The 14127-nt window shown below is 38.2% G+C and overlaps 1 protein-coding gene across 1 annotated transcript in view; it reads left to right on the top strand.

Annotated features, from left to right (window-relative positions):
- Positions 1–14127, top strand: part of zmat4a (zinc finger, matrin-type 4a) — a 171197-nt gene that overhangs the window by 80834 nt on the left and 76236 nt on the right. Inside the window, exon 4 of the mRNA XM_041999269.1 lies at positions 10441–10597. Coding sequence (XP_041855203.1) covers positions 10441–10597 — 157 coding nt within the window. The remainder of the gene's footprint in view (positions 1–10440; positions 10598–14127) is intronic.

The following is a 14127-nucleotide window of genomic DNA, read 5'->3' as shown; positions in this document are numbered from 1 at the left end:
TGTGCTGGGGATAATTCTGGAGCTGCTGGAGCTGATTGTCCAGAGAAGAATCCTGCACAAGTTAGTGAATACGATGGTCGACTTCAGAACACTGTGAGGAAACAACAAAGCAACTGAAAGCTATTGAGAATCAGCAGTCATCACCCTCCAGAACAAGGCTTTATCTTCTCATTTATTATATATAAAAAAAAACAACCTACTGCAACGTTGCAATTTCCTCCTGGGATAAATATTTTTCATTTCACTTCATAATTGTGATTCTGTAAAATTGTGATTATTTCTTTGATAATAATCACACCACAGAAATTATAATCAACGTAACCTTTGCTGAAAATTACTTGTTTTTTATCTTGGTGGCTCCACTGGTTGAGCATCTAAAACATAGAGACTGTACTCAAGTCCGGCATGTGGCCTTATTGCTGTGATTTCACTCTTCATGCTTTTCTGCTTCAAAAGAGTAAATTTTTTTTTTTTTTATCCCAATAAAGTTTGTCTAAACTGTTAAATGCTGCTATTGTGTCAAAGCCAAGAGGTTCTGGTTAACATGGCATGTTATCAGTGTGCTGTTACAACCAAGACACATTTCTGGTGACCTTATACCAAGTTATGACCAAACTGGTGAATAAAATTTAATCTAATAAGTGCTGGAGTGATTACATCATACATGAGTCCAACAGCGTTTTTGTGTAGAAAAAGCAAATTATTTGTTCTCTAGTCTCTGGCATTGTTACACATTTATCGGTGGAGACCAGTCAGGATTTACTCTGCTCCTGTTAGTACAGCTTCTGTTTAACATGAAGGTCACTTTATTGTGTGTGTATGTGTGTGTGTGGGGCTAAAGCAGTAGGAAAGAGTATTGTGTCTGCCCTGCTTAGTGCTCCCCTGTATACTCCTCTTGGCAGCAAGCCTGTATTGTCCACAGCTATATAGGGAGCAAGTCCTTTTATCCTTTTTTTTTTCTTTTTTGCAGGGATACCCTAACACTTGTCTGTCCTACTTCTTGTGTGTGAGCCTTAGGGGACATGCACACGAGTGGTGAGTGCTCCCTGCACTCCTGATTTAGCCCAGGCATTATCCCGGGCTAAGCCATGTCAGATCAGGGCAGATCCAGGCCCCCAAGCTTTCACCTCTAGGATCCGGTGCAGCACCGCTACTAGAGAGAAAAGGCCGCGGCATCTAGACGGCATCTCTGTGAGGCCGAGCACATTGCAGCCACGGCATATGTGATGCAGTGACAAAAGAAAACAGCACCGGTCTGATGCAGTAAGACATCACACAGCCTGTCTTTGTTACACATCGAGCCAGGCTGGCAAGGACACGCTGCTTCACTTACACCAAGATGAAAATGTGTAGCACAGCACTGACAGCAAAGAGAATTTACAGCTTGCAAATCAAAAAGATTATTTTATTATGCTTCACATGAATACGAATGAGCACCCCCACCCACCCCCCTTCTCTTCTCTCGCCTCCATTAGTTACATATTCAATGAAGTGCATTGCAGCAGTATATCTTGTCAATGTGAAACTCCTTTTTTTCAGTGTTGGCTAAAAAAAAAAAAAATTATACATATATATATATATATATATTTAAAGATTCCAAAGTTTAGCGTGTGCTTGGAGTTAATAATGACTCATGGGGTAGCAGCAACCAAAGGAAAAAATAAATAAATAAATAAAACTATACCAATGAGAAATTTCTTCAAATGTAGAAATTCCCAGTTAGATAATCAGGTCATATTAGAGCTTCCTTTTTCACATTGTGTTGCCTAATTCTTAAAATTGTAGAGCTTCATTATGGTAGATGCATCCATCATTTCTGTTTCACTCACTGTCAGACAGGTAACACACACCTACGCAGCTTTGTTAATTACATTTTCTGCAATTAGCACCGTGTTAATTTAGCTCCAATTAACCATGAAATTATGGATCCTGCCTTTTTTTTAGGTGGTATCTCATCTCTTATAGTGGGTGTACTGCTGCCAACCTGGTAGCTGATTTTTTGTGTGAAAGAGTTTCTACATGCATGTGCTAAGAATTAGTAAAGGACAAATCCAAGGGCAGAAAGAGGGGTTGTGTGCATGTGTGTGCATGTGTGTCAGAATGACTCAGAGTACAACAGAGTTTCTCTGTTATCACACACTGTGGGAGGAAGAGCTGTGGTTTTGCCCTCTCTTTACACACACAGTAGTGATGCTCAATCACAGGCTGCTATAAATAGCATTTCAGTAAAAGCTTTTTACTGGTGGAATTTCAAGATTATTATTTTCCTTTCCAGTCATGCCCAATCAATCGATCTATTGTTGATGTAAAGTGATGGATTATTAGTGCTGAAAGTCTTATTTACTTTGCAAAAAGGGACCTATTCATTAGTTCCTCTCATTAATTATACTGGATGGCTGTCATGGGGGGTAATATGTGTCCATGTGTGGAAAAAGATATTTTTTGTGTGTGGATTTTAGCTAGGGAAAGCATCCATTTGAGGATGAAATCCTGCTTTTCTGTCATAAATGCACTGTGCACCGATGGAATTACGTCAACCGATGGATCACAGCAGAGTGATAAAGATAAGAACTGTTTGACCCCAGGTAGCTTTATTTATTTATTTATTTTTTAATCCAGAACACATTTCCATCAGTGAATGAGGATTTTATGTGTCTGGACAACGAGGTTCCCCCAGTGTGGGCTGAACTTTGTAGACCAGAAGGAAGGAAGGAAGAAATAGTGTTATACAAAACTTTCTGTCCTCAGTTTGTTCATTTTAAAACTGAACGTTTTCTGCAAATGGCTGTTTAGGATAAAAAATAAATAAAAAAATAAAATAAATAACAAAAAAATGTTGCATCCTTTTTTAACACAGGACAAAAATTAGAGTTTGTTGAAAGAGATAATTTTCAATAACTGAAGCTTATGGAAAAAAAGAAAATCTGGCCAATAACATCTGAAAAACAATAGAACAGAATTTAGAAGACAAAACAATGTCTTCGTATTGTCTCACTTTGTTACCTCAAAAACAGTTGCATTTAAACTGAAAACTGTGAACAGAACCCTATCATCCATCATCTATACCTGTACACACCAGTGCAGTTTGGCAGGGGTACTGGAACCATTCCCAGTAGCTATTATGCTTTACACAGGGTACACCCTAGACTGGTCGCCAGTAATGATGGAAACCGAAAACCGGTTCCACTCAGAGGCTGGTTTCCCTTTTTCTAAAGCATCAGAATCATAAGCCACTGGGCTTACGGGTACCTGTATCTCAAGCTCTAATGTCTGCATTGGAAAGACCAATAATAGTAACAGATTATAAGACAGACCTATATCCTTGCGTGGAGGAGTACACAGCCTCACTACTCTGCTCCAGGCTCCTTACGTGAGTAGAGTGCTGGCTGGAGGTCTGATGCAATATTTTATCTTTCAGTCGTCAAATTAATAGATAGATAGATAGAATCACTGACTGACTGTGAGTTTTCCTCCTCCTGATGAAAATATACCTGCTGTATCTCTGGATGCTGTTAGCTGTTAGCTGTTAGCTCACCTGTAGCCACAGGTGTGTATATGTGCTTCATGGAGACTTCAGTAGGTTTTGTTAATTGAGTGTGAAGTGTTGAAACAGTTATGGGGGGCGTAATTTGCAAAATACGTGTTCTGTGTCACATCATCTGCAATACAGAGAACAGAGGAAAAATGACCTGTAAATAAGACAAATAGCATCATATGGTTTAGTTTAAAAAAAGGATGAAGTATACCCGTGCTAAAGGAAAGTAGAGGCGTGGGGAGCCAGATGTTGGAATTACGCATCGCTCAGTTATTCACCTGGTAAATCTGTTTATTTTATTGCATTCTTGGTTGACTTAAAGTAAACATCTACAGTTTTCTTATTAAGTGATGTATTAGTTTCCCTTTCTTAGACCAGATCTGTAGTTTTGGCAGTTTGCAGATATTATTGATCTGAATCATTTTGTTTACATTGTGGAGTTGATAAAGACATTGTAAATCTGTAACTTGTTTCCTCATAGGAAATTGGCTCAGGAACCAATAAGGGAATCAACTAGATTGATAGGCAGAATTGAAAATGGCATTGATATCAATAACATCTTATCAGTTTCCATCCCTAGATGTCAGTCCATTGTAGGGCCAACACATAGAGACAAACAACCACACACTCATCCTAAGGAGAATTTAGAGACACCATTTCACCTAGGAAGCATGTTTTTAGATGGTGGGAGGAAGCTGGCGAGAGAACCCGGGTGTGCACTGGGAGAACATACTAACTCCACACAGACAGGATCCAGCTGAGGTTCAATCCGGGGACCTATGAGGCACTCTCATGCAGACCCTGTTAACAAAACCACATTTACAAACATTCACTTCCTAAAATGTCTTAATCATTCTAATAAGAGGTAAGAGATAAGTAAGATAAGAACAGTACTTTATTAATCCCAAGGGGAATTAAGTGTGGGCTGCGACTCACATCACACTCACTCCCTTACAAAGAAAACAAGCAAAAATACAAAAACAACAAACACAAAAAACAACAAAAACATTTTAATGATGTGTTCCTAATTGTTATAAGTGAGTTAGATTTATTTGAACATACTGAGAAAACAACAATTTTTTGGACCATCTAGTTTTTCCTTTGGAAACTGATGCCTGTCCATGACTGTTGTTGGATAAGACAATCAGACCACAGCAGGCTTAGAGATGAAACTTGGAAGATGAATGAATAACCCATGTGATGTAGGTGCAATCTGTGTATATATTAAAACTATTTATTTGGGCTTAACGTTTTACTTGAACTAGATTGGCGAGACCATAGTGGGAGAAAGAAAGACTTTGTTAGGATTGCTTTATAAATGGGTTGCCTTGATCTCAGCTTTCCAACAGTGTTCCACATTTATGTTTATTAATGCAAAACATTTAAATGTGTTTTTTATGTTGACTAATTGGGATAATTATAAATGGTTAGTTGTGATCATCATTAAATGAGGCCACACTTGTTTTTTTTTTTTTTTGTTTTTTTTTGTGTGCTTGCCGATATAGACAGGAAAAGCGATTTGAACTGGGTTGTTTGCACCAAAGACCTGTGGTATCTATATATGGGTGAGCTTAATGCTGCCCTCACCTGAACCTTTAGTTACATCATAACCAGACATTTTAATCGTTCCTTCATTCTGGTCTCACCCATTGTTTTCACTATAGCCGCATAAACAGCTGATGGTCAGCTAGCGGGTCTTTGGAGGGGTGAATCCATAGAACCAAATTTACTAGTGGTTTGTGTGTGACACAAGCACACCCATGTGTCTGGGTTAGTAAATCTGCCACATGGTTTGTTGAAGGATCTTGTCTAGTTTATATATAAAAAAAAAAAAAAAACTCCTTTTGTGAATGACATATTAGCAAGTTTTTTTTACTCACAAAACATATACCCACTGACTGTTTTCCCTGCTCTCAGCTTATATGTGCAGCTGTGTTTGTGCTGACCCCAGTTCAGATCCTCCCACACATTAGCTGAGCATTTCCTTTTGGGACAGACTTTGTATTTGAGCCAAATATCTCTACAATCAGGAATAACTGGTGCACTGTGTCAAAGCATTCACCATCTTAAATGAAGGGCATAGGTTATTTCACCTGCTTCTGTAGGCTACGTTGTCATGTCTGTTTTCATTATTAAACCATTAATTAGCTAAATCATCATCCAGTGTGAGTGTGATGGTAGATGAACTGCGGCCATCAAGCTGAATGATGTAAACATTACATGACCTTCAGCTGGTATTCGTAGGTACTTAATGGTGTGAAAGCTGCAGCCGTTAGAAAAAAAAAGAAAAGTAACTATAAAATCTCGCCTTGGTTAAATGAAGTTGCAGCAGCTTGTGCTTCTAAAGAGAAAAAACACTATAGGAATACAATCATGAGTCAGGTCACATACAGGACAAAACTCAGTCTATCAGTGTTGCTTTGATCCAGTTTATCAAGACATAAACAATGCTTACAGGGCTTAACAAATTCCCCTTCACCCGTTATTGTTACCTTTCAGTAATTTCATGCATTTTTCTCTCTGATTACATGGTTGGTCAGAAGCTTGACGATTAATGTGTATGGTGCGTGTAGTAGAAAAACAACCTTTAATATTGTTCCATGGTGTATTATTAAAAGCAGTCCGTGTGTAGAGGGGCAGAAAACACTTTCTTGTCCACTGATCAGCTTCATGAGACTTTTGAAGGTGTTCTGTTGTATCTGGCACCGATACATTACCAGCAGACTCCTAAACTCCTGTAAGTTCTCATAAATTAGCTGCAGTTCAAACCCGTTCCAGCACATCAAGCCCAGTTGTTGCTTCAGAGTTAAACCCTCCTGAGAACACTGTTCTTTCTACTGCTAACCAGGAGGACGTCGTTGTTTCAGAGATGCTCCAATTTTAAATCTTACAAACTGAACAAAACTGATCTCTCCGGGGGGTTCGAGTTGATTGTAAGAGCTCAAGAGGAAACGTTGGGACTGCTTTTAAACTTCTGTGTATAATTGATCCCATGCTGTGATTCATTTACTTGGTGCTGGCTGCTATATCTGCTCTTCTTATGTTTTTGATAATTGATGCATGTTTGTTTGTTTTGTGTGTTACTTTATAGAGCTTTGGTTGTGCTGCCTTCTTAGCCAGATCACTCTTGAAAACGAGATCTCTAATTTCAGGGCGGTTTTACTTGGTAAATCAAAGAGAAATTGACATATATGATGCTGCATTAGACAGCTTTTTTTCTTTTTGTAAAGCCATAGTGTTGGTATTTATCACACACACAGTGCATCCAGGCCACTTCTTTCCTCTCTGTCTGCAGCAAACTCACTGAGATGTAGACTTGCCCACAAGTTTTTTAATTTTTGATAACTTAATTTATTGCTGCAGTATATCTTTTCACAAAAAGCTACTTTATGTTGTTAAGACATGTTGAGCAACCTTCTTCCCGGAGTGACACTCAACAGACTGCGAGCTGAACTTTCTGGCTGGCTCAGTCCATGTGAACAGTTTTATAGGAAATTCATCTGTATTAAAGATACAACATATGTGAGTTCAGAGGAGGAGGAGGTGGAAAATAAACAGATGTTAAAGAGACACACTGATAGAAGGTAGAATCAAAATGTTTTTCTCACCAAATGATTTAATTGGCTTGCATGATTTAATAATTTCCCATTGCTAGTAGCAATTTGTTTACTCTTCAGTTTATTTTTAATCTACTGTATATTCATATATATTTATATATCCCCAGGGAGAAAATGTTTAACAGCTGCAATCAATTTGATCCTTTTTGCATGTGACTTGTGTCAGTTTTGAAGCCTCCACATGAGATGTTACAGTTGGCACTGATTTCTCATCATATTTTGCATTCGACATGGTACTAAAGTCCACATTGTACTGAGAACCAGATGTGAATGGAGTTTTATAACCAATAGTATCATTGCATATCATACCATCATTAATGGTAAATAATTGTCGAAATATCTAGGAATAAACTCAAAGTGCAATCTTTATTAATACCCTGACGATTATGTTGTGTAACAGAGAGCCTGTTTATCTCTGAACCAGTGTTATCCCACTGTTAAAAAACAACTGAAGCTCTGTTTCATTGCCAAAACAGCACTAACAAAACAGCCATAATGATTCAGCCCTTGTTAAAATGTCACTTTTTCCACCCCCAGACAGGCACGAGGTAATTGTTCTCTTTCAGAGTCGCAGCAGCTGACTAGCTTATCTTTGCAAGAAGACTGGACCGTGTGGAAACAGTAAGCCAAGAGAAAACAAACATCTGACATCCAGCATCCTGAAAGCTTGAAAAAGTGGCACAGTAAACGTTGTTCTGTCAACCAAAAAAATATAGTCCACCTCATGACCTTTGCAATTCTATGACTTGCTGCAAGGCCTTTTTTATTCCTGCTACACAGCTGATTCTTGGCTGTAACTTGGTATTTGGAGCACACAGTGACAATAGCACTGATTAGGACCCAACCTTGCAAAAGAAAACGAATAACTGTCCTCTCTTATAAGTAAAAACCATTTCCGTACTGTTGTCCACTTGTAATATGTACTTGGGAAGAAGATATTTTAACACCACTGCAGAAAGCGTAGCAGTTGTAGCTGGGGAATTTTAAAAAATGACTAAATTATACTATGCTCATATTTCTATTTATCAACACAACAAAGAAGTGATGATTATGGTAACTAATTAAAAAAATGTAATTACAGCTCAAATCCTGAAATTTGTTATACCTAACACACAATAAAGGCTACCTTATCTTATCTTAAATAAAGTTTGAGATTATTTTTTCCCCTGAATTGACAACAGGAAAATTAAATTCACACTGCATTGCAAATGTTGGTATGTTTTACCTTTTTATTTGTAAAGCATAGATTTAGAGTTTTTCTGGTTAACTATAGTGAATACTCAAGCAATTTAATAATGAATAAACAGCTAAGAGATGGCAGATGAACAGTGCAGGTATTTACCCATGTGACAGCTTCTGTAGGCAAGTCCTGAGTGATAACCAGCCATTCCATTCAGGTGCTTTACCGTATACAAAAAAAGAAAATGTTCTCAGTACAGACCACACACTGATGCAGTGAATACAAGAGCCCTTCTGCTGGCTAATGGAAAGAGATTGAGTACTGCTGAAACTACATATTGGATCCTTTCAGAGTGAGAAGGAAACAATGTAGTGTTTAAAGGCTCGAAGCAGAGTCAGTGCCAACTGGCATCTGTAGGCTCTTGGCTCTAATCCAGCACTCCTGATGAATGTAAGCATTGTAAAGATGGCTTATATCATAAGTTTACATTTGTAATAAGTTTTCGTTCTGTCTAAATTCCTTTTGACAGCAATGAGATATATTCATAACAGTTAATGTTAGTAAATGAGACAAATGAGCCTTGATTCTATTTTTAATGTACACAAATCAGCATTAATTTAAACTAAGTACATCACCTATTATCTATGAAAAATTAATCCACAAAGTATATTTCAGCTTTGTAAGAGAAGCATGAAGAAACAAACTAAACATCTAAATGAATTTAGCTAATGAATGTCCTTGGAGACATAACTTCTTCTTTGCTTTGATATTTGTGCACATAGTTTGCTGGAGTCATTTTATTAAAAACCACAGGAGCCATACAGATGGAAGATGAAAAATCATCTCGATGAAGTCAGTAAAGAATGATGAATGTGAATGCCCAGTAGCAGTTGTTGTCACTGTGGAGTTGTCTCAACCTTAGCAGGTCTCAACAAGTCCTCAGTTCTGTTTGACTTTATATTCTAGGTCAGAGTTCTTCAACTCTGGTCCTTGAGGTCCACTGCCCAGCAGGTGTTAGTTGTTTCCATAACACAGATCTCCTCAACAGCTTGTTCTCAGGTTCTGGAAAATCTTGCTAATAAGGCAATTATTTGGGCCAGGTGAGTGTATATACCAGCTAAAACCACACTGGAGATGAAGGTTGTTGGTTCATATCCTGAGAAAAGGATCCATAAAAGTGTGTACAGGTGACAGTTTCTTTTCTTCTTGTTTGGAAAAACACCACTCTTACTGTTAAGAGACACCAATTGTATGCATAGTTTTGTTACATCTAATTTCTGTAGATGGAGTGAAAGCAGAAAGCAAATTTCCTTTCTTTTTTTATTTTTTTTTTACAATAGATGTTAAAAGACCTTTATTAGCTTATTTTGGGAATTTTACATGCCATACATCGGCACCAGAAAGACACAGACTTCTATAGGAAAATGAAATTTCATTGAACTTCAGGACTAAAAAAAAAATCTACTTGAATGAAAACCTAAACACAAAGCTCAACAGTGTCCCACCCACATTTATCATGAAGGTGAATCAGCTCGTTACAGTATTTCACTCCATCGCAAGCTGAGACAAACCAACTGACACATTCGCTCTTTACTGCATGTGGTCGATGCTGAAGTTAATGGAGGAAATCGCATCGAAATGAGGTCACAAAGCTCACCTTCCTCTCTTCTTGCTCCACTCCGAGTTTCAGCCTTTCTTTGACCCAGACTGCCTGGAAGGACGCTTCCCGCCTCTTACTTCTAAGTAAAAACAGAGACATCTATCTCTCAGTGCAAGTTGGCCTGCTCTGTGTCCTCTGAGGATAATGGAGTTTGGGTGTAGCGTGCACAGATGGATGATCTAGTAGCAGCCCACTAGCAGCAGAATGAGCTCTATCTCTCTTAAAACACACGCTTCAGCTCCATTTGAATCCCACCATGATCTAAATACTCCAGGCTCCCCTCCTGTGAGTGGAAGAGATAAATAATGTGTTTTATGTCTTGCTAGAACAGTTTCTCTGTAATACATATAGTATGTCTGAGCCCTGTTTTAAAGGTTTGGAAAGATAAATTGATGTTTTGGAAACTGATTCATCATTAATGACATTATTTCCTTTTTTTTTTTTTTAGGGCAGCGATGAGGGCGACGTGGACAAGAATAAGTGCTGCACATTGTGTAACATGTCCTTCACCTCAGCAGTGGTGGCACAGTCCCACTACCAGGGTAAAATCCACGCCAAGAGGCTAAAACTGCTACTGGGAGAGCAGCCTGCCATCATAACCAAAGGTATAGCCCATGTTAAAAATGCATCATAAATATAAATGATTCAGAAGCTACATGTGTTCAAAGTGGATTTGTAATTCAGAAGTAAAACAATTATAGAATGAGAAGCTGGATGAAGTAAATGGTTGGCTGTAAGTGTTTAGGGTGGGGTGTTATGTATAAGTGAAATGGATCTGAACCCTCGCAATTTATTTTAGATGACAACCATAGCCCTAAGTTTGTGTTTTCATCACATTTACACTTGTGTTTTTTTGTTCTTTTGTTTGTTTTTTACAGTTTAAATAAGGACGTATAAGAGGGAGGAACTGGGTCTTGATGCTGAGCTTGTAGTAACACATTCAGTATATGGAAGTAATGTAAGGGTCAAGATGTTCAGCAGGTTACACTACAGCAGCCCAAAGGCCAGATCCATATAGCAGCATGCCCAAGGGCTGGGGGCATAAATTACATTTAATCTGACTATTGTTGCTCTGACAAAGCAGTTTCTGTCTGTCTCTGTTTTAAATCAGCTAACAGTGTCTTCTCGGGGGCTATGCATTCTCTGCACAGCAATATTCTGACTGTCCACTTTAATCTAAACAAGACCCCTTTCCAATAATGGAGTTTACATGAGTTGCGGTTAGGATATTCCATTTATATTCCTGTTTATGCGTCACAGAGCATAGGTTGATTAATAAGCCACACCCACGTGACATCCACTGTCATATTTGTGCCTTCATTTATTCCAAATATTTCAAAACAAGAAGCATTACTCAGGTTTCTCCCTGAACCCGCATGTCATCTTTTTTACCCGCAGCCTTCTCCTTTTGCATGGACTCTGCTGCTGGAGTTGGTGTTGCCAGATCTTGTGACAGAAATAGGCAGCCTTATCTAATGAGAACAAGCAACTAGGTTCTTTAAAAAAGAAAGTTGCTTATAATTAATGAACCTGGCAACTAAAGAGATGAAAGCATGCACTGTAAAACAAACTGTGTGTAGTCTAGATGCTCTTAAAAACTTCCAACAGGTTGTAAAAAAATTATTATTGTTCTAATCAGGTTAATATCAGCAAGTAACTGGGCATGTAAACAACGACATTGCATCAAATAAGAATTAGTTGCCCTTGAATAAGCCAGGCTTTTTTCTTGTCTACAGACAAATTTCCTCAACCTGCTCTGGTTTTATTGCGAAGTGTGCAGTGTGGTTCTGGGTTAAATTTATGTCCTTGGACAGCAGTGCAGAGCTTACACATTGAACATTGTGTTTAATTTTCCATTAAAGTGTATCTCTGCTGTAAAATATAAATGTCAGGATAATTTTAGGGTATAAGTGGCACAAAAATCATTCACAGATCAAATAGTGACATCACACAGATGAATATGATATCAGCAAGCTGGTTTGCTTGGGGGCTCCCAGTTGGGTAGCAGCCCCCCTGTCTCTGCACTTGACCAGTCATTCTCATCACTTTTTAATTAGCATTTTTTGCATTTAACTATGTAAAGTAGGGCCAGTCGGCACATCCTTTCAACTTACAAAAAGAATGTATTACAGTATCTGATCACTGGCAGGCATAGCTGTTAATTGGCCAGATTTTGTTCTTGCCATTGAGCTGAGGTCTCAGGACTCGTCTTACTCTTTTCAGATATTTGTCTGTTGCAACTTTCCTTGTGGCATTTTCATGGTTGCCATTTCCCTGTGGTATTCCAAAGTACTCTCCTCAACATCTGCTATTTTGCCCTCTGGGAGTGCAATGCCCTCTGTATGGACTACCTTCCCTCTCTTTGTTAGTTTGGCTGCATTTCTCTAGTTAGAATAGCACTGGGTATCATCCAGTTCCAAGTCATGCTTGCAGCAACAAACTCACAGCAACAAACGGTAGTTTGTTGTTTTGTTTAAATGGAATTTAACCCACAAACAAATTGATCTGAGGAGGTTTTACTTAAAACAGACCACTTGACCAGCATATCATGCGAGATTCAGCATACCTGGATAACAACTTTATTAAACTGAACGGGACACCTGAGGAAGAAAATGGAGGATCTGGATAGATTTTAACTGATGTTTCAAAGGGAAATAAGGTAAATGTGGCTCCTCATAAACAACATGCAAAACATACCTAAAACACAAATGACACCAAGAAAGGACATGGGCATGTTAAAGTCAATCTTACAACATAAACTAATGGAACTGGAATTTTCTGTATATCATGAGCACAATACAACAGACATAGATTCAGAGGTAGATCCTGACAGTAATTTTCTTTCCTTCATTTTTAAAAATTGCAGTATATGAATAATGTCCAATCAGATGCAAATTGTCAATAAGTAAGGGATAATGCCTGACGAGGTGTCCATTATCATAAATTAATGGATGACGCAGAGGCATGAATCGTCCTAAGTCATTATCCTGTTTATACCATGGTCACTTACGAAAGAAAAAAAAGATTGGACTGATTGGACTATTTTGCTGTGACGCGTTTCCAAGGTAACCGGCTCTAACACAGAACCTGCATCTCGGTTGGCCGCAGATGTGACACAAACATTTCAGAGGGCGGGTTCAGCTCTTACAGCTCTTACATTTGTGGACCCTGACCACTGCTGGTTGGGACATTGCGGGAAGACAAAATGTTGCTCCATTCTCGTCTCTCCTGGACTGACGGAGCCCAATAAGCCTGCAAGCTGCTTTCACAACAATGCGCCATCACAGACCTGATCTGGCGTGTCTGCAGCTGGCTTCTGAGTTTCTGTTGCCATGGTTACCAACTACCAACTACCGTTTAGTCAGCGCAATAATTTACAGCAATAAGGCTATTTACCGAAACTTCTTTTATAGGTGTCCATTATCACTTTTTAATGGACACTCTCCAGCCAATCAAAATCGAGTATTCACCCAGAACATGGTATAATTAATTTTAACAGCAGAAGCATGTACGCAAATTTTGATCCTATCAAAGAATACTTGCAATGTTTTGATTATCCCCTTTAGTGTTATTGCCATTTCCGAAACTTGGTTCAATGATGACAAAGGTACTTACTTTAGTTCAGATGATTATGAATTAAGATACTTGTGAATAGATTAAATAAAGTTGGAGGCGAGGCTGTATATATCCACAAGTCCATAAAATAAAATTTTGTAAAATATATGACCATGGCAGTTCATGGAATAATGAAATGTTTGACTGTTGAAATTCAAAATGAAAAAAAAATAAAAAGGTCATCATCAGCTGTGTAAATCGTACATCAGGTTCAGGTATTGATATTTTCAATGAATGGATGGACAAACTGTTTCCTACCGTGAATCATAAAACATTATTTATATGTGGAAACTTTAACATTGACTTGTTGAATCCAACAAAGCTAAAAGTTATTGATGACTTTACAAAACAACGTACAGTTTATCTCTATATCCAACAATATTAACACCAACAAACAAATTATCCACTGACTGTCATGATATCAGCATAACACTGGTTAAAAAAAAGTTATTTCAAACACTAATGTATATCTACAATTTATCATTCCAGTCTGGTTGTTTTCCTAAAGAAATGAAAATCG

The sequence above is a fragment of the Melanotaenia boesemani genome, chromosome 11 (assembly GCF_017639745.1).
Source record: "Melanotaenia boesemani isolate fMelBoe1 chromosome 11, fMelBoe1.pri, whole genome shotgun sequence".
Classification (NCBI taxonomy): domain Eukaryota; kingdom Metazoa; phylum Chordata; class Actinopteri; order Atheriniformes; family Melanotaeniidae; genus Melanotaenia; species Melanotaenia boesemani.
This window is presented reverse-complemented; position numbering and strand designations above follow the sequence as displayed.